This window comes from Herpailurus yagouaroundi, unplaced genomic scaffold (genome assembly GCF_014898765.1).
Source record: "Herpailurus yagouaroundi ecotype Mexico unplaced genomic scaffold, PumYag 196, whole genome shotgun sequence".
Lineage (NCBI taxonomy): Eukaryota > Metazoa > Chordata > Mammalia > Carnivora > Felidae > Herpailurus > Herpailurus yagouaroundi.
This window is the reverse complement of record NW_024412427.1, coordinates 13,381,936-13,405,337: the sequence shown is the minus strand read 5'-3', so window position 1 is coordinate 13,405,337 and position 23,402 is coordinate 13,381,936. Positions and strand designations below refer to the sequence as shown.

The 23,402-nt window shown below is 49.9% G+C and overlaps 1 protein-coding gene across 1 annotated transcript in view; it reads left to right on the top strand.

The window, feature by feature from the left end:
* The first annotated feature begins 11,595 nt into the window (after positions 1-11,595).
* XKR7 (XK related 7) overlaps positions 11,596-23,402 on the top strand; it is a 29,408-nt gene continuing 17,601 nt past the window's right edge. The window contains exon 1 of the mRNA XM_040447376.1: positions 11,596-12,182. Coding sequence (XP_040303310.1) covers positions 11,596-12,182 — 587 coding nt within the window. The remainder of the gene's footprint in view (positions 12,183-23,402) is intronic.

The following is a 23,402-nucleotide window of genomic DNA, read 5'->3' as shown; positions in this document are numbered from 1 at the left end:
GACTGTGACTGGCCCTTAGAGAGCACCCCTGGGGAGAGAAGTCATATGTTTCATTTATATCCAAAACCATCTATTTCACAAATATTTATTGACTGCCCTGATCCCGTTATAAGGATTCCACCATGGGCAAAAAACGGACATGGTCTTTGCCCTCAGAAAGCTTCCAGTCTGACAGGAGAGACAAACAATAAACACACGAACAAGTAAATGTATCATATATCAGGTGGTGATAAACGCCATGGAGAACAACAGAGCAGGATGGTGGGGAAAAAAATTATAGAGGGGCTATATGAAATAATGTGGCCAGGGGGCTTCTCTGAGGCAGTTGCATTGGAGCAGAAATGTGGAATAGGTGAGGGGTGAGCCATGTGAATATCTGGGGGAAAAGTGTTCCAGGCAGAGGGAATAGCAAATGCAAAGGCCCTGAGGTGAGGCTTTATTTAGTAAACTGGAAGAATAGCGAGGCCAGTGTAGGTAGAACAGGATGAGCAAGGGGAAGAAAGTAGGAGGTGGGGTCAGAAAGGTGAAGGAGCACGGAACAAAGAGTTCTACAGAAGGGGCTGTGGGTGCCCGGCCCAGATGGGCAAAGCCCTTCCTGGAGGTCACCTGCAGTCACTGCCGCACACGTCTGTGGCTTCCTGCTTCTCTCTGCCCACGGAGTGGAGTGGGGGGAATGCCGGTGAGTTACGGCCCAGAGACGTGACCCTTAACCAAGAAGAGAGGAGTTAGTGACTGAGTACCCCAGCTTCTCTGCCCCTCTGTGGGACACCCAAGAGGAGGCTGCCACAATCATCCAAGTAGGAGAGGATGGTCACTGCACTGGGAAATAGCGGGGGGGGGGGGGGGGCCAGGCAATGGTGAGGGATATCATGGCCTTTGCGCTCCCTCCTCCATTAGCCTGGATTAATTTTCTCCTGCACCTTTGTCACTGCCACATACCCCCTACTTATCAGCCTGGTGTCACCTCCTCCCAAGGGTCAGGAGTCTCCTCTAGGAGCACACAGCTTCCTGGGCTTCTCCCATCTCTGCACTCAAATACTACCTTTTTCTCCGGTCATCTCCCTCCCCAGACGTAAGCTCCAGGGTGGAGACTGTATCTGTCTTGCTCACCGCTGTCAATCCCGAACTGAGAATGGTGCCTGGCACACAGTGGGTACTCAGCCAATGTTTACGGAATGAATGAGTAGACTCAACACGAAGCAGAACTTTGTCAAATCCAAAGTGTTCAAGGATGAGCAGAGCTAACCCAAGGGTAACCCAGTTCCGATCCCAGAAGCCTGGACTGCCCCAAGCTGAGGATATTGCAGAGGATAGATCCCTCTGCAGCCTGGGGTGGAGGTTCAGGAGTGGGCAGGTGATCCCTAACCAGAGAAACCCTGCCTGGTCACATCGGGCATGCCCCCAATCTTTAGCCCAGGCAAAAGGGACATGGCTGCTGGGACTTCGGTGTTTGGAGGCTGGAGCCAACAAGAGCAAAGCTACACCCGTTCCCCTGGGGTCCCCTTTTATTGTGCACCCCCTTTGGGTATGTGCCCAGTGAGCAGCACCTACTTCTCCCCTTAGGGGGGACTGCCCTCAGGCTGCTGGAGCCTCCTGGGGTGACTTACCTTCCCCTTAAGCTATGACCCATCATTGTAGAGATATGAAAGCCCACCTTCCTCACCTGGGATGATCGTGGGGGTACGGATGGGTAACTCCGAGGACTAATTTGCACTCCACAGTCCCCCCGTGGGATCAGGCTGAAGTTGCCATCCACGTGACATCTGCTGGGCCTGCTCGGCTTCCCCTCCTTCCCTGCCCTGCCCTCCTCACTCCCTATGGTCAAAACTCTCCAATACTCCCATCTCACTCAGTAAAAGCCTCCTCAACAAGACCCACAAGACCCTGCCTGCGCTGCCCTGCCTCTCTGAGGTATTTCCTACCTCTCTCCCCACTGTTTCCCTCTGCCCTACTATCTGCGTGTCTCCTCCTCTCACTTGCTCAAGTCTTTGCTTAAATTTCACCTTCTCAGCAAGACCTACCCCAACCACTCCACTGCACTGCCCCTCCCTGTCCCCTGATGAACTTCCTCTGCTCTACTTTTTTCTCCTTTTTTTCCTAGCATTTGTCCCTTTCCAGGGTGTTATATAATTAACTTCCTTATATTTGTTGTTCATCTCCCTCTGCTAGAAAGGAAGTTTCACAAGAGGAGGAATCTTTGTCTCATTTGTTAATGACGTATCCCAAATGCCCAGAACAGTACCTGGCCCCCAGTCGGTGGTGAATAGACATTTTTGAATGAATGAATGAATGAATGAACGAACGAATGAAGAAAAGAGCCAGGACTCTAACCGAGGCAGATTCCCTCTGAGGCCAGGCTCGTAACCCCTCTACTGGAGGTGGGGGATGGGAATGGCAGATCCCGCCAGGGCTTGTCGCTAAGGTAAGGGGATCGGGTTTTGCTCACAGATCAGTGAGAAGCTGCTGGAAGGTTCTGAGTAAGTATGGGACATGATTGGGTGTATTTTGTGAAAGCCCTCTCTGGCGGTGGGGATAGGATGGGCTAAAAGGGAGGAGGGTTACAGTCCAGGGAGTGGGCGTTAGGAATGGGAGGGTGGTGATGAGGGCTTGGAGAGGCAACAGGGCTGTGGCTACCCTGGGACTGGGAGCAGCAAGAAGTCTGCTCCATATCCCAATTCTCCAGGCAGCCTGGGTGGTTGCCCCATGGGCTCTGGTCCGTGAGTAGTCCGGGCCAGGCCTCCCAGCTGCTGACAACATGCCCGTCCCCCAGATGGACTGTTTGCTCTCCCGGGTGGTCCCCAGCTCCTCCCTCCGCTTCCTTTGCGCCCTTGTGGGCTTGGCAGGAGGTGGGGAGGCCTCCACTCCTTCTCCTCTCCTGACCCAGAGAATAATCCTTATATTCATATGATCCTCCTCCTCTGTGCCCTCACTTCATCCTCCCACATCCCCCAGTAACACAGAAACCTGATTCCCATAGGGCAGATGAAGATATTGAGGCCCAGAAAGGGGATGAGACCTTCCTGAGGTCATGAAGCCAGATGGGGACACCAGGTGGGGACCCGTCTTCCTACTCCCCTCGCCTCGATTTCATCAGGCAACAGATGGTCCCATGGCTTGACTTGAAAAATCTTAAGTGACCTCAAAGAGAATGCAAGCCCAGAACATTCCAGGCCTCCCTGAGCTGGCCGTGACGACTATCTTTAATACTAAATCTATTCATTTTAAATCGCAGGAATAGATTCTTCTTTAAAATTTTTTTTTAACATTTATTTATTTTTGAGACAGAGAGAGACACAGCATGAACGGGGGAGGGGCAGAGAGAGGGAGACACAGAACCCAAAACAGGCTCCAGGCTCTGAGCTGTCAGCACAGAGCCCGACGCGGGGCTCGAACTCACGGACCGTGAGATCATGACCTGAGCTGAAGTCGGCTGCCCAACCGACTGAGCCACCCAGGCGCCCCTAAATAAACTTTTTAAAAAAGAAAAAAAAAAAAAAGAGCTGCACTCTTCTGATTGAGCCAGCCAGGCACCTCAAATATTTGAGGTTCTTACAAAGTGCAAGTAGTTGTTTTGTGTGTTTATGTATTTTTAAAAAATCTTAATGAGGTCGTCACACACACACACACAGATGGGCACAAATCATAAGTGGACAACAGTTCAAGAACTTTCCAAAACTGAACACACCTATATAACCAGATCAAGCAACAGAACTGGGAGATCCCCTCCAAGGCCTCCCCACCGCTAACTACCCTAAGAGTAACCACCACCCTGACTTCTAACACCAGACATTGATTTTGTCTGTTTTTGAAATTTAAACAAATGGGAGGTCACAGTGTGTGCTCTTTCGCGTCTGACTTCTTTTGCTCAACACTTTGTTCATGAGGCTTATCTCTATTATGTGTGTGGTTGTAGATCGCTTACTTTCAATGCTGCAGGGTGCTCCATTGGTGGGATCACACCACAACGAAACCATTCTGCTGCCATTGGTGGACATGGGCTGATTTCCAGCGTGGGGCCGTTACAAAGCGCAGACATGAGGGCGCCTGCGTGGCTCAGTCGGTTAAACATCCGACTTCGTCTCAGGTCATGATCTCACCGCTTGTGGGTTCGGTCCACGCGTCGGGCTCTGTGCTGCCAGCTCAGAGCCTGGAGCCTGCTTCGGATTCTGTGGCTCCCTCTCTCTCTGCCCCTCCCCCCACTCGTGCTCTGTCTCTCTCTCTCTCAAAAAAAAAAATACATTTATAAAGATTAAAAAAAAAAAAAAAATGGCATGTATAGAAGGGCTTGGTATTTGCCACTGTTTTGGCTTTCTCACTAGCCATGGAGCCTTGGCCTCATCTTCCCCCACACTTCTTGAAAGCTAGTCCTCCCCCCCGCCCCCACTTGAACACCCTCCTTCTCACCTCTCTGCCTTTGCTCAGGCCCTGCCCTTTGCCTGGAATATCCTTTGCTTTCCTTCACCACTTGTTGAGGGCTTACTCTTCCCCGAAGGTCTCTCCTCCTAGAAGACACCCTCCTCCCACACGCCTGATTCACCAGAAAGGTTGCTCTCCCCCAGGTCTGCCAGAGGGAATTTGGTCCTTCTTTTCTTCTGACATCAACCACTTTCCTGTTTGGGGCTGCTTGTTTTTTGCCACTGTTTTGGCTTTCTCACTAGCCATGGAGCCCACTGGGGCTAGGGGCTCCATGGACTTCCCATCAGGTGCCTGGGACCCCCAGGAGAGGTCTACTGAATGATTGAGTGTGTCCATGACCTAATCATATGTTGGAGGAAATTAAGGGTCCTGTCCGTCTGTCTGTCTCTGTTTCTCTCCCCTCTCCTCTCCTTCTTCACCAACCAGAATCTTTCAGGAGATGCTCATTCCACTGGAAATAGGGCGGAACATGGAGTCAAGACTTCCCCTGTCTTGGGTGGAGATGAGAGGCTCAACTCATCTGTAAAATAGGTCTTGTCACTCACTCAGTCACTCAAGGCAATGGTTATTGAGTGCCTACCCTGTGCCAGGCCCTGGGGACCCACTGGTAAAATAGGACAGGTCTAGTCCTGAGTCTGGCGAGCTTTCAGTCACAAGGATAAGATTAACATTCATGTATATACCGTTTCTAACTGCAATAAGGCTCATATGAAAAGCTCAGAGTCCAATAAGATAATACAGAGGGGTGCCTTAACCTAAATCAGGGAGTAGAAGTAAAAAAAGCTTTCTATAAAAAGTGACATTTGACCCAAGATCTAAGGCTGGGTAAAAATAAACCAAGCAAAAGGACAGACTACGGGTGAAGGTGAGGTAGACAAATTGTTCCAATGGCGTTGTGGCAGGAAGGAACCTGGCAGAGGCCAGTGTGGCTGGAGCCCAAGGAGAAGGGGAGAGAGAGATAAGGAATGAAGTTGAACTGGGTAAGCAGGAGCTAGGTCATAATGGAGGGCCTGGTGGGCAAGGTGACATTGAAAAGTGGATTAATTCACTCCGTAAGTAATTATTGGATACCTTCCATTCGCCTGGAGGTGCCTCTGCCAGGGAACAAGGCAGACAAGATCCTCGTTCCCATAGAGCTCACAGCCCAGGGGCAGATAATAACATTAAACAGAGGAGGAATGGCTTATCTTTATAGAGGCCCTACTGTGTGCCAGGAAAAATCTCGTTTGATCCTTACTACCACACATCACGAAGTAGGATACTCATTTTACTGAAGAGGAAACAGGCTTAGCAAGGCGGAGTGATTTCCTCATATGCAGGGAGTCTTGAGGATGTATTGCAGTCCATTTTCAAAGCCCCCTGACAGCACTTTTACTCAATGCCAGTATGTGAAGGATAAACTGCCGTATTCTCTGTAGAAGCCTCTATCTAAATTATAAACACACAGACCATTCCGTCAGCAAGTGGATTGATTCTACAGATATCCAAAATAATGCGTCCACAAAATTATTCATTAATGGATTATTACAACAGGCTGGGGACAACCTAACTGCCCGTTATTTAGGGGCTTGGAGAAGTAGATTGTGGTACATCCATGCAATGGGGTGCTGTGATGCCATGAAAAGGAACAAGGGCCCTGAAATATGCACCGATAACACACACACACACACACACACACACACACACACACACACACACTTATGTTTGTTTAAAGGACTTTCAGATTCTATAGGGAAGAAAGTGACAGCAAAACAGGGAAAACATTCCAGGATTGTTAAATCGAAAGTGACTTCCTTGTTTTACAAATGAGGAAACTGAGCCCAGAGAAGAGGACTCCAGGATTGTTGAATCCAAAGTGACTTCCTCGGTTTACAGGTGAGGAAACTGAGGCCCAGAGAAGAGAAGTGAGGTAACTTGCTCAAGGTCACCTAAGCAGGTAACTGGCAGACTCAGGACTGGCTGTCGCCTGAATTAGACACCTGTGCCCTTTCATGTCAGCTGGCTTGGGATCACTACACATCTGTGTGCCAAGTTCCACTAAGTGCAGAAGACACAGTGGTGAGCAATGTAGGCATGACTGCTGCCTCCACAGATCTTATATCCTAGACCAGAAACAAGCACATATTATAACATCATGTAGTGATACATGCTTCGGATGAAAAATAAGGCAGGTAAGGGGATGGAGTGTCAGGGGAAAATTACTAGGAAAACCCCTCTGAAGAGGCAACCTTTTAAAGAAGAGAAAGATGGAGGCCTGTGAATTCCTGGGGGAGTTGCAGGAGTAAAGCCAGGCAGGACGGATTAGGTTGGCATGGGAAGAGAAGAGCAGAATCAGTGGCTGGAACAGAACAAGGGAGGGAAAGACAGAAGGAGGTGAGGTCAGAGAGGAGAACAGGAGAGAGATTATAGTCAGGGTTGAGGACATTGGCTCAAAGTGAGGAAGGAAATATTCAGACGGTTTTGAGCAGACATGGAACCTGATCAGATTTCTTTTTCAAAAAGGCCCCTCTGGCTAAGGGTGGAGATTGAACATTAAGAGCAAAAGAGGGGCTGTGGGGAGCCCAGGGAGGAGGCTGGTGTGATCCAGTTGTCCAGGAGAGAGGTGACAGAGCCATGGCCTGGGGCAGTGGATAGGGAGCAGAGATTGGTCTCCCCATCTGTGCACTGAAGGAGTTGGATGACATGGTCCCTTAGGGCCCTTCTAGTTCCGGCGTTTCGTAATTTGGTGAATTAGCTCAGCATACACCAAGTAGGTGCAGCCAAGCCCATGTTTTCCTTTTCTCACAACCTCTAGATTTTTCCTTTTGGATTCTGAGTCTGGACAGAGCCCAGTGATCTGAGGCTCAGCACGGGGACTCCTGCCCACCCCCATCACTGCCAGCCTCACTCCGGTCCCCACCTCCCATTGACAGATGGGTGGGCAGCAGGAAGCAGCTGGGCTTCGAAGCCTGCAGGGCCCCGGGGGAGGGAATTATCTGAGAGTTCATAACCCCTCTCTGCCTTCCAGATCTTGAGTTAAAAGCCCCAAATGTCACATCCCCAAGGGGCAAGGGCATGAGGGTGCCAGGAGAGGGGCAGGACAAGGGGCATGACAGCGCTTCTCTGTCCTCTGCTGCCCACATGGGGGTGGGGCCCTGGGGTGCTGAGAACTCCAGCTTTGGGAGCAGGAAGCCATTAGAGGCTGAAACTGGTGGCCCTCAGGCCGTGTCTGACCCACTGACCTATTTACTTGGCCTGAAAAGTGTTTGAGCAAAAATGGAGCCAACATTTAAAAATCAAGAGATTTTACAATAAAATCCAGATTTCTGGTTTCTCTTGAGTAATTAGAAAATCTGACCATGCTGACCGCCTATTCCCATAAGACAACATTCAGCAATCGCTGAGTAGCAGCTGTCCTCATTATTATTTTATTTTATTAATAGGTAAATACACTCACGTGATTCCAAAAAAATTATAAATGGGCATATAATGAAGTCTCCCTCTCCCATCCTGTTCCCCTTCTGCCTTCTTTAGTAATCTCATGTTCTTATATAGACTTCCAAAGTTTCTTTATGCATATACAATAAATAGATTATTCTCCTCATTTTCACTCAGCTTCACCCCCTTTCTGTCCCTTGCATGTCCCCATGGAGACCTCTCTGTATTAGGAGATGGAAAGCTTCATTGCCTCCCTTACGGCCACATGTCATTCTGTTGTCAGAAAGTCCATGATTTATTTAACCAGTCCCCAACTGATGGGCATTTGGGTCATTCCCAATATTTGCTGCTATAAACAATGCCGTGCCAATTATCTTGTGCATAGTTTACACAAGAAAAACAGGAATATTACTAGAAGCTGCTCCAATCAGAGGGTGCGGTAGGCACGGACTGAGTTTTGAGCTAATCAGAAAAATGTGATAAGGACTGTTCCCCAAGAGTGATTCTTCAGATTCCCACCAAAGCCCAGAGACCATGACCTAGGGACCTAAGGAAAGGCTCCCAGATTTGCTTCTGCCCCTTGCTAGATGTGGGACTTCTCTCTGGGTCTCAGTGTCCCCATCTGTAAAATGAAAGAGGGGCTTGGGGAGCTGGATCAGATCTCAGGGCCTGTCCAGTTCTAAACAGCTGTGGTCCACCTTCTCCTTCTACACTAGCCACATCCAGCCTCTCCTCAGCCCTTGTATGAGCCTGACTCAGTCCCACTGCAGGGCCTTTGCTCAAGCTGTTCTGTGCCACACCTGCCCCCCACCACACACACTGACACACCCCTTCCACTAAAACACCATTCCCTTACTCCCTTATTAGTCTTAGTATGAATCCCTGATCTTTGATTTCAGACCACTCAGAACACGCCAGTCCAAACCATTCGGGTCAGGGTCCCCTCTAAGTACCATTGGTAGGTGGGTCACTCCCACCTGGCCCACACTTCAGACATCCCATCAGATCCTTCTTCTGTCACCTCTCCAGTGGCCTGAACTAGCGTTCTTGAATGCCAACTCTGCTACTCCCTAACTAATGGCTTTGGGCAAGTGACGGCACCTCCAAGGGTTCCAGTTTCCTCACGCAAAAAAAAAAGGGGGCGCAGTTTGAGGGCAACATATAGTCATAACCATAACTTCTTAGCACAACTCCTGATACACAGAATGGATTGATAATTCTGTAGGGCACCGCCCTTGTGTGAATCAGTTATCTGGTTTATAAATTACAGAGAACAACAGAACTTACTTCATAGAGTTGATCACTCACTCATTCCTTCAATGATGTTTATCAAATACCTATTGGGTGCCAGGGACAGCACTGGGCACTCTGCAGTTTGTCGGTGAAAAAAATAGATGAATTGTCTCAACTCTCACGGAGCTGTCAGGAAATTCCAAACAGGCAAACATAAAAGGATAAATCGGACTAACACGTCATGGAAGTTCATAACAGGGGAGCATCAGGGAAATTTCTCTGAAGGATAAGGAGCATGGCACAACTGGGTGGGAGATCCGGGAGGGCTTCCTGTGGAAGGCATCACCCTAAGCTAATAATTAGCATTAATTCTCCTCACCACAGTTCCAGGAGGAAAACACTGGTTGCCCTTCCCCATTTTGCTTTTTTCCCCCCTGAAGCTAAGAGAAATTGAGTGACTTGCCCAAGGTCGTAGAGTCAGGAAGGGGTGAGTAGGTTTCAAACCCAGGTTCCCTGGCTCTAGGGCCTCAGACATAAAAGTATATCTTCTACTGCCTGTTTGAACAGGTTTATATGAGGATGTAGAAAGGCATGGGAGGTACAGAGCTGCCTCTGTTGTGGTGGGGCCCAGAGGTCAGAACCTAACTGTGAAGCCCCATCCAGGTACCCATGAGAAGGTAGAGATCCAGACACACACAGAACCGGCCCAGGGCCATTACGGGGTCCAAGGTCAGAGCTTCGCTCTGCCCAGGGCTCTGTGCACTCCATGAGTCTCCCTGCCTAGGGCTGTAAACAGAGAAAAAAGGAAAAGATATTGTTCCTGCCTAAATCACATTGGGATTCAGACTCCCCTCCAGCCCAACCCACAAAAACTCCCACTAGTCTACACATGCCTGTGGATAGAGACTACTAGCTTTGAATCCAGCCTGGAAAACTCCTTTAATCCCTAACTCTTCCTTTTCTGTTTCCAGCTTTGGGCCACAGCTGGCACTCCAACCTCCTGAGCATTGCTGGGACCAAAACAGTCCCTGGACACAAAAGGGCTGCTGGGTTGCAGGACTGCAGATGGCTGCTCCTTGCTGACCCAGGGCAGTTGTTTGCCCTCCATCTTCCCTTCCCAGCTACTCCGAGGCAGGGTGGTCCTCAACCCTCCCTCCCACCTTGGGAGATAGCAAAGCCTACTCTGGAGCCAGATGATGGCTTGACTTTGTCTCTAGCACTTAGTAACTGTGTGACTCTGAAGAAATGAATTAACTTCTCTGTGACTCAATTTCTTCATCTGTAAAATGGGAAGACAAAATGTAAACTACCTCACAAATTGTGAAGATAAAATGAGTTAGTAATTGTACAGTGATTCTGGTGTCTCAGGCAAAGAGAAACTGCTACATGAGTGTTTGTATATCCTGATATATCCAATTTGAGCAAAGGGGTTGGGGGTGTGTGTGGGGGGGTATCCGGGATGTATGAGCAACCCTACCTCCTCTCCTAGATTACTGTTATATTCTCTCTTTGGCTTCTCCACCCCCAAGTTACTTCGCTTCTCTGGCTGCAAGGGCTTCTTTCCAAATCTTGACTTGATTGCATTTGTCTCCTGCTCAAATTTTGCGGTGGTTTCCCATTGCATCTTGGATAAAGTATATCTTCTGGACTTTTAGGATCTCATTCCTCAGAATTCTCCAGCCCCATCTTTCCAAGCTTTGCACCTCCCTGGATCTGTGGTCCAGACTTTCTTGACAATATGCCCTCCAATCTCAGGCCTGCAAGCCTTTGCACTGTCTCTTCCCTCCACCTGGTGTTTCCTCCCATTCCCTTCCCTCTGATGTTGCCCCCTTCCCTGCCCCTACTCTGCTAGGGCTGTAGCCAGTTGAAGGCATTCCCTGAGGGAGGGAAAGGGGAGAGTGGGGAAAAGAAAACAACTCTCAGAGCTGCAATTTTCTCAGATTCAAAGACAATAAGAAAAGGGACCCTTCAAGATCAAATATGGGAATGGAACAATATGTGAACACTCTGGAAACTAGGAAGTGGCTTGTTAGCATCCAGTGATTGCTAAAGAGTTACTGACGTTCCTGCCTAGGCACTCCCTTGCTTCCAAATCACTGGTCCTCTACTCTCCTCAGACCTAAGGCACCAAGGTAAACAGAGGATAAATGGAAGAGGAGAGGATGGAGAGGGAGGCGGTGAAGAAAAGAGGAAATAAGGAAGTGCAGTGGGGTGGGAGAGAGGCAGAAAGCCTGTGGCTGGGGCCCCACGCCTCTGAGGAAGGAAGGAGAGGATGACCTGGGATGCTCTCCACTCCCTTCCCCCTCTCCATTCCCAGGGGAACTGCCCCCATCCGGCCACAGCCCTGGCGGGGTGGGGGAGGGACGGGGGCGGCGCCGAGGGAAATGAATAATTGAAGTAGAGGGGAGGAGGAAGAAGAGGAGAGGAGGAAGACGAGAAGGCGGGAGCCTCCCGCACAGGGTCCTCCCCACTCCGCACCCCACCCCCTCCGCCGCCCGGAAGTCGCTCCCCGCCTCCTGCTCTACCAACATGGCCGCGAAGTCGGATGGAGCGGCGGCCGCGGCCGGCCCGGGGCCGGAGGGGGCGGCTGGAGGAGCCCGGGGTGGTGCAGGCGGGCGCGGGGAGGCGGCGGCGGCGGTGGCCGGGGGCCCTGGAGTGACCGGGGCGGGGGGCTCGGGGCCGCGCTACGAGCTGCGAGACTGCTGCTGGGTGCTGTGCGCGTTGCTCGTGTTCTTCTCCGACGGCGCCACGGACCTGTGGCTGGCGGCCTCCTACTACCTGCAGGGTCAGCGCACCTACTTTGGCCTCACGTTGCTATTCGTGCTCCTGCCCTCGCTGGTGGTGCAGCTGCTCAGCTTCCGCTGGTTCGTCTACGACTACTCGGAGCCCGCGGGAGCCCCGGGACCCGCCGTCAGCACCAAGGACAGCGGCACCGGCGGGCCCTCCATCAGCACCAAGGACAGCGCCGCCGCCTTCCGGACCAAAGAAGGCAGCCCCCAGCTGGGTCCCGGGCCCGCGCCCTCCTCGGCCAGCGCCTACCGCCGCCGCTGCTGCCGCCTCTGCGTCTGGCTGCTGCAGACCCTCGTCCACCTCCTGCAGCTCGGCCAGGTCTGGAGGTAGGAGAAGCGCAGGTGGAGGGAGCTGAGCCCAAGGAGTGGGGGTGGCAAGGGGGCTCCCTGCCGCCCCAGCCCTGCTCTGACCTCTTCAGGTCCCCCTTGCGTCCTGACCTCCGCCCCGCCCCACCCTATTGCAGTTCTGATTTCTTCTCTGCCAGCTTCTCTTGCCCTCTACCCTCAAACACTGACCAACCTCAGTACCATCCTCTCTGATCTGGCCATTGAGGGAGGAGGGGATGGGGCAAGAAGAGAGAAAAAGTGATCCTCAGGGGTGTGAATAAGGAGGGCCAGGGGCTGAAGGGTTATGAAAGGGAAGCTTGGAACAGGGCCCCAGGGCTCCCTCCAGCCTTGACCCACTCTTCTCTGCCTGAGTGCCAAGCCTCAGGTTAGGAAAGATCTCAGAAGTCCTTCCTTGCTCTCAAAGATTCTCAGTTTGGAATTGCAGTCCATTCCCAACCTCCCAGGAGAAACAGTCTGAGGCAGCTAAATGAATATCCCGCCCAAACTTTTTGGACTTCTGGTTAAGGGTGTGCTGGACCCTGCTGAGAAGCTGTCTTCTGTTTTCTAGGACTTCCCCAGTTGTCTCCCCTATCCCGACAGGGCCAAGGGGATTTAAGATCTTGAATCTGAGATTAAATGGCCACTAGCTGACCTTTAATCCCAGGACAGTAAAACAAAACTGAGGCTTTGTACAAGCAGCCCACTTCCAGGCTGTCTGCTGAGCTGAGCTAATTGGAGACAGGGGGAATTCTGAACCTGGGGTTCCCCTTGAATCAGAATCGCTCTGGTAGCGTAGGCTCTACTGTGCACTGACAGAATAAACTTGCCCACTTTACGGTCTTAGATAAACCTCCCTCCAAGCCTCTGTTTCCTCACCTGTGAAATGAGGGAGAATTCCTACTTATCTCATCTCATTGGTCTACCATCCCATTTTATTACCTGTTGGGATGGCAGGGTGAGAGAAAGTCTGTGTGAAGGCCTTGCAGACTGTAACATATTGTAGGGATGTAATAGATTGTCATGATCACAGATGTAGGGAAATCAAGGAAAAAGTCAAAGTCACTGTAGAGACGTAAGGGGTGATTACTGCTGTTGTTATATTTATTCTGCTACTTGTTAACACGTTCTGCCTAACTCAGAAGATTCAGTGCTGGGCTGAGGGTTGGAAACAGGACTCCCAGGGTTTGTCCCAGCTGCTCACTTGCTGTGTCACCCTTGTTGTGTTGCTGAGTCTCTCTCTGCCTTGGTTTCCCCATCCACGCCTTGCTGAGATGGTGTGTATTTTTCATTTAGCTTGCCCTGGGGGGAAAGGGAGGTGGAGCTCTAGCCACACAAGGTGGTGTTATTATTATTAGCTTGACACATAAAAATATTCATGTCTACATCCAGGAACTAATCTGCATTTATCATTCTGTGCCCGAGTGGACAGATGGTGATAGATATTTTTAGATTCTGAAATGGCAACTTCCTATTCTTGGTAGCCAAAGCTTCATCCCCCTTTCCCTTTAGCCTAAAATGGGCCAGCTGCCCCTCAACTCACCGGCTACCTCAAACCCCCTCCTCCCCTTGTTTAGAATCAACTTACAAGAAACAAATACTTCTTTCTTGAACATAAACTGAGATTCCCTCAAACAGGGCAAAAAATGACCATGGGGTAGGGGTGGGGGTCTCAGGGAGAGTACTTGGAGATGGCTGAGGGTCCATTGAGCTCCATGGCTTCTCAGATAAAAGGGCTATTTCCACTCTCCCTCATATGTAAAGTGAGGGGCTTGGGATGAGATGATTCTCCAGGGATGACAAACTAATGTCCCCAGGTTTGAATATGGCATACAAACGTGTTTTGTTTGGCTTGTATAGTATTTCAAAAACCAAGAGTTCTAGCTTTTCTTGGGGGGAAAAAAAAGGAATCCAGCAGTATCAGGCCTATAGCCATGTATACAGGGTATATGTCTCCTGGTTGTCCAGCTCCATTCCCTTTGGTCACATCTGGACCATTTCACTTAGGCATTAGAGGCATGAGAGCCCTAATTTACAGCTCTATAACAATTATTTTATTAAGCACTCACTTTGTGCCAAGCCCATTGGTTGCCTTTTTATCTGTTTCATCTCTTATATCCCTCCTAATAATCCTGGGATGTGGTGGTATTATTCCGACTTACCAGCTGAGGGAGTGGAGGCTCAGAAAGGGGGCATCCTTGCCCAAGGTCACACAGCTAAGCTGTAGTAGAGCTGGGACTCAGGACTCTCTGCCTTCAAAGCCTAAGTTCAATTTATCCATCCTGCAGTTCTGCCATGAAAGTGTCCCCCAAGCTCAAAGAATTATGAGTCTGAGATTCCAAGATTCCAGGAGATAGAAAGTCAGGGCTTCTGCTGCACTGAGATAAGAATGTGAAAGGAGGGGGAGGGAGTTGAACTATGTGGGTGAGGATGGGGATGCAGCGTGTATCGTGGGGAGAGTGCTGGACTTGGGGTGAGGAGATTAGGAAACCCATGTCTTCATCAGGGTTTGCAACTAGCTTGCTAGGTGACCTTGGGTGAGACTCTTCCCACCTCTGGGCCTCAATTTCCCTGTATGTGGAATGAGAACATTAGATCTGATGACCTTAAGAGCCTTCCCTTTCTGGAATTTTGACTCTGGGACTAGTTACCAGAGCTAAAGCTCTGGGCCCCTGTCCCAAAAGCTCTGGATTCTAAAATGGCTAAGTGTCTGGCTAAATGGAGGAAAACCCAGACAAGATAGAGAGAAGCCACTGGGGCTGGCATTCCTAGAAATTAAGCAACGTTGGCATATGTTTGCTTACCACGTGAAATGTTCCCACAATGAACATGCTCACTGTTCAGCAGGCCTTGGTGCAGATGTTCTGAGTGGTAGAACTTGGTGTAATGAGGAAGAGCCCTACAGGATCAAAGCTGGGAGGCTGGCCAGTCCACCTTCTGATCTCACACCCTCAATTCTGAATAAAATAATTTGAATTATAAAAATATCTTTCAACTCTTCAAGCTTATACAATGCTGAATCAAAAGTCTGAATACTTTAAGGAGCCAGGTAACACAGACTCGTATCGGTGCATGGCTTCAATTGATAAGGCTGGATTCTGTTTCCAAACAGCCCTGTGAAAATGGGTGTTACTATTATTTTAAACCCAAGATGGGGCTCTGAGGAGGAAGACGAGGGGAAGGAATTCATGGACACTGCACACGCACCATGACCCAATAGACTCCATATGAGGTGCTCCAGGCACAGGATCTCGTTCTACCCTGAAAGCTCCCCACTGGTGGCAATTGATATACCCAATCAGACAAGAAAGTAGGGCTCAGATGAAGTCAAATAACACATCCAAGGTCACCCACTGAGGAAGTAGGGGGAGCTGGGGTGTCAACCCAGCTGTGTCCAACAACTCCCAAGCCTAAGTCTTATCTCTGGCACCACACAGCGGCTGCATTGGAGGATCCCAGAGCAATGGCCCACATAAAGACATATTGATCCCTTAGAAAATCAAATCCAGATCCTTTGGTGGGACATGAAGCTGGCTGTGAGCTGGACAGCAACATGTGTTTTCATCCCTCCCGGCCTCCTCAACGCCAACCCTCTGAGCTGTTAAGCCACTCAGGGTTGTTAAGCCAATTAAAGTCCTAACCCTGTCTTCCCTGACCCTGTGGGCAGCAGAGCGGTAGACAATGAATCCTGCTTTCCCTAATCTTGAACTCACTGGGCCCAAGCTTTGCCCAGATAAGCATAATTTGCTAAGCCAATTAGTGAGAGATGATCTGGCATAGATTCCTCTGAGGCTGCCAGGATCTGGGGACCCCAAAGTGGGGAGGGAAAGGAGGGGGGCAGGCAGGCCTCTAGAGGGAAGGCCTTCCCTCTAATACTCTTTCTATGTCTAGGCCCCAGCACTGCTCCCTCTGCCTCCTCACAAAGCCCGCACTCAAGAGAAGTTCTGAAATGAATGAGTAACCTACTGGGTGCGAAAGTCAGTCTCTGGGTCTTCTCTCTGGGAAGTTATATTCTTGGCTTAATGGTTAAGAGTACTGACTTTGGATTCAAATGTCCTCACTTCAAATCCTGACCCGTCTACTTGCTATATGTGATTGTGACAAGCTATATAATCTCTCTGTGCCTGAGTTTCATCCTTCATAATCTAAGGACCACCTCTTGGGTTCTTTCTAGGTTTAATATGACAACACATACCAAGGATTTAGCAGAGGGCTGGCCCCATTGTTAAGTATTCAGAACCATTGGAGGTGATTACTGCCATCAGCCTGGGCTTTGTTTCCTGTGGACGGAGATTTGTTCACTTCACACTTAACCAGGGAGGGGCAGGAGGGCAAGAGGGCCTCAAAGGTACCTGTGCACTCAATCTATAGTTATTCATTCCACAATATTGCAGAGCACCTGCTATATACATGCTAGGAATAGAGTGGTGAATAAGACAAAGTCCCTGTTCTCATAGAGCTCAACAGTCTAACGGGAGAAACCGATAAGCAAGGAAAATAAAATATGGTAATACATTTTAAACAGAATATAAAATATAATGAGTCAAATAGTAAGTGCTATGGAAAAAGTGAAACAGTGCAGGGGGCTACAAAGTTCCAGGGAGGAGCGTTTGGCTCTTTGAGATAAGATGATCAGGGAAGGCCCCTGCAAGGAGGTGGCTTGTGGGCAGAGGGCAGAATGAGGTGAGGGTGAGCTGTGTGGAGGCCTTGGGAAGGATGTCCAGGGCAAAGGGAAAAAGAAGAGCCAGGAGAAGTCCTGTGTGGCTGAAGCAGAGAGTCGTGGGACCGTAGGAGATGATGGTGGACAGATCGGCAGGGGCGAGATCACACAGGGCTTCGAAGGCCACAGGTGGACTTGGTCTTTTCATCCTGCATGAAGCGGGAGCCCCAGAGGATTTGAGCAGAAGAGGAATAGGGTCTTGACTTAAGTTTCACAATGTGTACTCTGGCTACTGGAAATAGACTGGAGGGTGGCCAGGGTAAGCCTGGAGACTGGTGAGGATCCTGCTCCATGATCCAGGTGAGGGGAGATGAAGGCTGGGCCAGGCTGGGGGGGGAGGGGGTTCTGTTTCAGGCCGAGTGGACAAGGTATCTTTCCCTCTTTTGTCAATTTCCCCACTGGGGCCAGAATGTTAATGGTTAAGAATTCGACTGTGGAATCAGCCATATCCCATGTTGGCCACTTTCTGTGATTTGGGGCAAACAGCATAACTGGTCTGTGCCTTGATTTTCTCATCTGCAAAATGGATATTCTAATAACAGTACCTATCATAGGTGGCTTGAGGGAGTAAAATAATGTATACGTGGTGTTTAGCACAGTACCAGAAACACAGGAATGGCTGATGGCCATTCCTGTTTGTATTATTATTTATAAAGCCGGCCAGAGAGCGGATTCCATAATGGTTTCCAAACCGTTTCACTCCCTTCTCACTATCATTTCAACTGAAATCTCTGAGGTTCTCTTTTCTGATTATTTTGGTTACCTACCTAGGATTTGTTCTGACAGGACCCCTGCTGAAAAGGGGTTTACAACCCCCCTGAACTCAATGACTGTCCACAAGGTTCCTCCCTGCTCTGACTCTGCAGGGTTGTTCCAGCCCAGCCTCGCCACCTACCTCCCGGGAGACCCCTCTCCAGGAGGCGCTCCACCCCCCCCACCCCCTTCTCCCAGCCCATCCGCCTGCAACAGGCCATTAGAGCTGCTCCTAACAGACACAGCGGCGGCAGTTGGGCCCAGCGTCCCCTGTTTGATCTATAAAGACCACACAGGAGAAGCCCTGTGGGGAGGATGGAGGGCTGCCAGGAAATGGCTTTGAACCCCTGCAGCTGGGGCGGAGGTCCCTAGGGAGGAGAAGGAAGATGGGTTGGGATCTACTCTGGCCTTTCCATTCACCACCCAGCCTTTGTTAGGGTCTTGAAATTCCTCCCCTGGGAAATCCTATCGGCCTCCAGTTCCCTCCATCCCACCCATCCCCCTCCCGCTGCCTCCACCTGCAGCCGGAAGGATAGTTGAATGCTCACATCTGACCTTGCCACCACTCCAGTCTAGATGCTTTAGTGGGGCATTAGGGCCCTTGACCTCTTGCCCTTTTCCCTCCTCACCCTCCGCCGCCCCCACCCCCCCCCCCCCCGCCCCAAAGCAAGCCACACGCTTCTTTTCTTCATGTCCCTGAGCAGCTGCCTGTAGTCCTTCTGGCAACACTCTGTCCCATTCTCCTCCCAGTGAAGTTCTGCACATCCTTAAAGGTGGGCTCCAGCGGTGCCCTTTCTGAGAAGCTTTCCCTGAACAAACCCGTTCTGCCCTCAACCCTTCAGACCCCATCCCCCGCTCTCTCACTCAGGCAAGTTGTTGTTTTTAATCTAAAGTGGAAATTGTTTCATTGTTTTGTATGTCTATAAAGGAACTATACACTCTTGCTCAAACCTCAGGCAGCATAGAAAAGGTATAAGGAAGACTCCCCTCCCCTCATTATCTTGGGGGGCAGAGAGGTGGGGTTACGAAAGATTTCCGCTTACTAAGTGGCTATTTCTTGTATTGCGTAAAGATTTTCTTTGGTTTTAGTTAACCAAGAAATACAGGTACACATTCACCTGTTTTTATTCTTTTATTTAAAGTTTTTAAATGTTCGTTTATTTTTGAGAGAGATAGCGGGGGAGAGGCAGAGAGAGACACACACAGAGAGAGAATCCGAAGCAGGCTCCAGGCTCCGAGCTGTCAGCACAGAGACCGATGCAGGGCTCGAACTCATGAGCCTCAAGATCATGACCTGAGTCGAAGTCAGACCCTTAACTGACTCAGCCACCCAGGCGCCCCTGAAAATTATAGTTACCTTATAGAAACTTCAGTCGGATCATTCCACTTCACTACAATTCTGTCAAGTAGGGAGAGTGGTGATAAAGCGTAAGGACTGTGGAGCTCAAACTCTGGTTCTGCCATGTGTGAGCTAATGGGCCTTGGGCAAGACATTTAACCTCTCTCAGTTTCCTCATCTGTGAAATAGGATAATAATGTCCCATGGCTAGACAAGTAGCCATTGTGAAGGCTTATTGCTAATATATGGAACATGCTTTGCCCAGGACTCAGCATGCCATTAAGTGCTCAATTAGTGTTGGCATTATTGGCCCATATTACAGATGTGGAAATTGAGGCACAAAGAGGTAACAGCGTCCCAGTTAGTAAAGAGCAAAGCCACGGTTTAAAGTGATGCGGCCAGGCTCCCAAGTCTGCTAGTTAAGTGTATTCCTACAACACAACCAATCAAGGTTTGCTTTGGGAAGAGGGGGAAAAAATCAGAAAGATATTTTTAAGTTTTTATTTGAATATAAAGTACCTACTGTTAACACTCTGGGTTCTTCCTCTCAGACTTTCCCTCCAGGCACAATTACTCATTCCTCTGCAGCCTCACAGTCCTGATTATATTCTGTTGTGATCGCCTGCCCACCTAGCTGGTTTTCCTACCAGATTACAAGCCTCTGAGGAGGTGAGGCCTTGCTCTTTCTTTCCTCCGTCCCCCATGGTGACCGGCCCAGAGCAGACCCTCAACTGCTGTGGGTGACCTTGCACCTGGCCAGCTTTGGCAAGGTCCCTAGCAGTTACTAGAACACGAGTCTGTCGAAGTAGGCTTTGTATCTGTGGCCGATGTGGGGGGCGCTAAGGCAGTGTGGGACCCCAGTATGGTTGTGGGCACAGTTGGGGGGCTGCTAGGCCTATTATCTGCAGGCTTCCACACTGTCAGTGGACAAATGCAGGCTAAGGGCAATGCGCTTCTATTTGTATGAGATGTGGTAGGAACAGCCCTGGGGCTAGGTTCCCAGAAGGATACAGGAATGCTGGCATGGCTGACTTCGGAGATGGATCCAGTAGGTCCTGAATAAATGTTTGTGCGAACTAAATGGATTCTTTGAAACAAGAACCTTGAGCAAGGCACTTCAGTCCCTAGAGTTCAGTTACCCCCATCTGTAAGTCCAGTTAGGGGCTCAAGAACACTGGCTGAACTCCCCGGGACTCGGACGAGAGGGCAGAGTAGCTGAGAGCTTGGAGTGCTGGCGGGCTCAGGGCTCCATGACTTCCTACTAGTGTGACCCGGGCGAGTTGCTTCACCAGCCAGAACCCTAGTCTCATCTGTGAGGTGGGGATGGTGATAACATCCACTGCTTTAATTTTTTTGTAATGTTTATTTATTTTTGAGAGAGAGACACACACAGAGTGTGAGCAGGAGAGGGGCAGAGAGAGGGAGACGTGGAATCTGAAGCAGCTCCAGGCACTGAGCCGCCAGCACAGAGCCCGACGCGGGGCTCGAACTCATGAACTGCGACATCATGACCTGAGCCGAAATGGGACGCTTAACTGACTGAGCCACCCAGGCGCCCCTAACAGCATCCACCTCTTAAGGTTCTTGTAAAGATGTCCTGAGATAATATAAATGCACAGAGCTTTCACATTCTATATGCTCAGGAAATATTTACTGCGATCACTATTATTATTGGCCCAAGTAGCAGCCATCCCACTTGCTTAGTCACAAGATAGGGGGTGAAGGAGGGGCATCGGGAGTCCTAATGCGTGCTAACCCTCATCCACAGACAATCTTCCAAGGAAAGAGACTTTTCCTGTGGCGCCAGAGATAGTGTGAGGACAGATAACAACCCAAGGTCCAAGGGAGGTAGAATCTGTCTGAACAGGAGCAAGAACACCCTGACAATCAAGCTGTCCAGGAACTGAGTGGGCTGTTCCTGAGGGTGTGAATTCCCCATCACCACACAAGTGCAGACAAGAGTGACTGACTTTGGCAGGGAAGCTGCAGCCGGGCCTCCTGCTCTGTTTGGAGGGTAAATTAGATGCTCTGTAAAGCCCCTTATGGTTTTAAGACTGTGCAGATCGAACTTGGGGGCTTCGTGAGGCTTAACTGCCAGATCACAGGTCGTAAATCGGTGGCCCATGGGCAAATCCAGCCTGAGGATGTGTTTGTTTGGCCCACACAGTATTTTCTCCCTACTGCTCGATGAAACTGTTGATCATGGAAAAAAAAAAAATTTAAATATACAAAAGTAGAGGGAACAGGATAATGACCCCCCCACGTGCCACCACCCTGCTTCAACACTTAACTCATGGCCAACCTTGCTTTATCTAGGCCAGCAGCATCCAATAGAACTTTCTGCTGTGATGGAAATACTCTACATCGGCACTGTTCAATACAGTAGCCACTAGCCATGCATGACTATTGAGCATTTGAAGTGTGCTGGGTGTGACTGAGAAGTGGAATTTTAAATTTTATTTAACTTTAATTAATTTAAATTTCAATAACCATATGCGGCTAGGGTTGGACACTCAGATGTTGGAGAACATAGGTCTAGACCCCACCCTGTCTCCTTCCCCTCCATGTTATTTTGAGGCAAATCTCAGACCTCATATCACCACATCCACAACTATTTCAGGACATCTCTAAAAAGACAGACTTTTTAAAAGTATAACTAAAATACCTAATACTGTTATCACACCTTTAAAAAGGAATAATAATTTCTTAAAAATTCATATGGTATTTTAAAAAATTAGTTGCCAACATCTCCAAGTTGGATTTTTTTTTTTTTGCATGAATATTCTAATTTCCATCTATTCTTGAAAAATTGCAATTCCATCCATACTGGGCTCACAGTCTCCCAGGGTAGCAGTCAGCTAGAGCTGTTCTGCTCTCTAGGCAAGGTAGCCATCTATCCTTGCCCAGAGTCCCCCATAATATCAGCTTGGTCTCTCTATAAGTTAGGGTCCCCCAGGCCAGGGACAGAAAGAAATGGTGCTTCCTCCCTGCCTGGGCCTCCAAGTACTTTCAGATGCCACCAGGAGACTGGACCCTAACCCCTGTGCCCCAGTGGCTCATGCCTTCCCAAATAGGGATGACTCTGCCCAAAGATATCAGGAAAAGAGAGAAATGGAGGGGAGGGGGCGGGCAAAGTGCCCTGGGCTAGAGTATAGGGTCCTGAGTTTTAGTCTCTGTTCTGCACGCATTTCATAGATGGGGAAAGTAAGGCTCAGACAGCGGAGGAGATCTGGCTGCACGCACACAGTAAAGGACAAACCAGGTGGGAAACCTCGTCCCAAATGCTTTGCTGGAGAGGGGCTGCCTACTTCCTGCTGAGTGAAAAGATGAGCCGATAGCAGTGGGTGGGAGGGGAGAGGGTCTCAGCTTTTCAGCCAGAGCCTAAAATTAGTGGCAGGGAAGTGTTTGGCCTTAGCCCAGCAAAAAAAAAAAAAAAAAAAGAGAGAGAGAGAGAGAGAGAGAGAGGTGCTGTGACTCTGTAGAGGGCTGCTAAGGAGGAGGGAAACAGCCCAGCTCTCAGCACCACACGAACGGGAGCCAAACGTGTAAAATCACATTCTTTTCTGACATTTATGACTCATTTGGCTGCCAACCCCAGGAAGGTCCCATTTTGCATCCTTACAGGAGCGCTCAGCATTGAGGGGCAGGCAGATGGGGAGGGAGCCTCAGGGCCGTTCCAGAGCTTCCTGAGCCCCACCGCAGGTAAGGTGGCTGTTTAAGGGGGCCCCACTGTTTCCCAGAGAACCCAGAGACTGTAGCTGGGTCTGCAGGGCCTGACTCAGCCTGATCTGTGCCCTGATTTTGAGATGAGATGCAACTCTGATGCTTCTGGCTATTGACCTTGGACCAGTCACTTTCGCAAGTGCCTGCTACTTGCGTCTGGAGTCTGTGCCCTTCTGTGGGGGCCACACTCAACTCTCACCTGTAACTGGTCTCCCACCTTCTACCCTTGCCTCTCTCCTTTCTGCTCCCCACAGAGTGTTCCCTCTAACATGCAGAAGTGCTGGCTAGCCCTACCCTTGCTCCCTTGTTTTAAACCTCTCCATGGCTCCATCACTCTTAAGATAAAGACCAAATGCTTCGCCACGGCTCACCCCATCTCACACTTTCTCGCTTCCTTCTCTGAGCTCCAGCCCCTCCGATCACTCACTGCTTCCTTGCAACTCAGGATCTTTGCCCATGTTGTTCCTCTGCCAGAAATTCCCTTTGCTCCCTCCTTCACCTGGTTAATTCCTGTGCCTGCTTCAGATGATGGCTTAGCAGCCACCCCCCTCTGAAGCCATCTCTGACTGCCACACCTTACAGGGCCAGGCCCGATCTTCCTGTCCTAGAGCACAGAATCCTGTTTGGAGCAGGTCTGGTACCCATGGAATGTTTGTCGTTACAAGTTTACATGATGATTTAAATAACG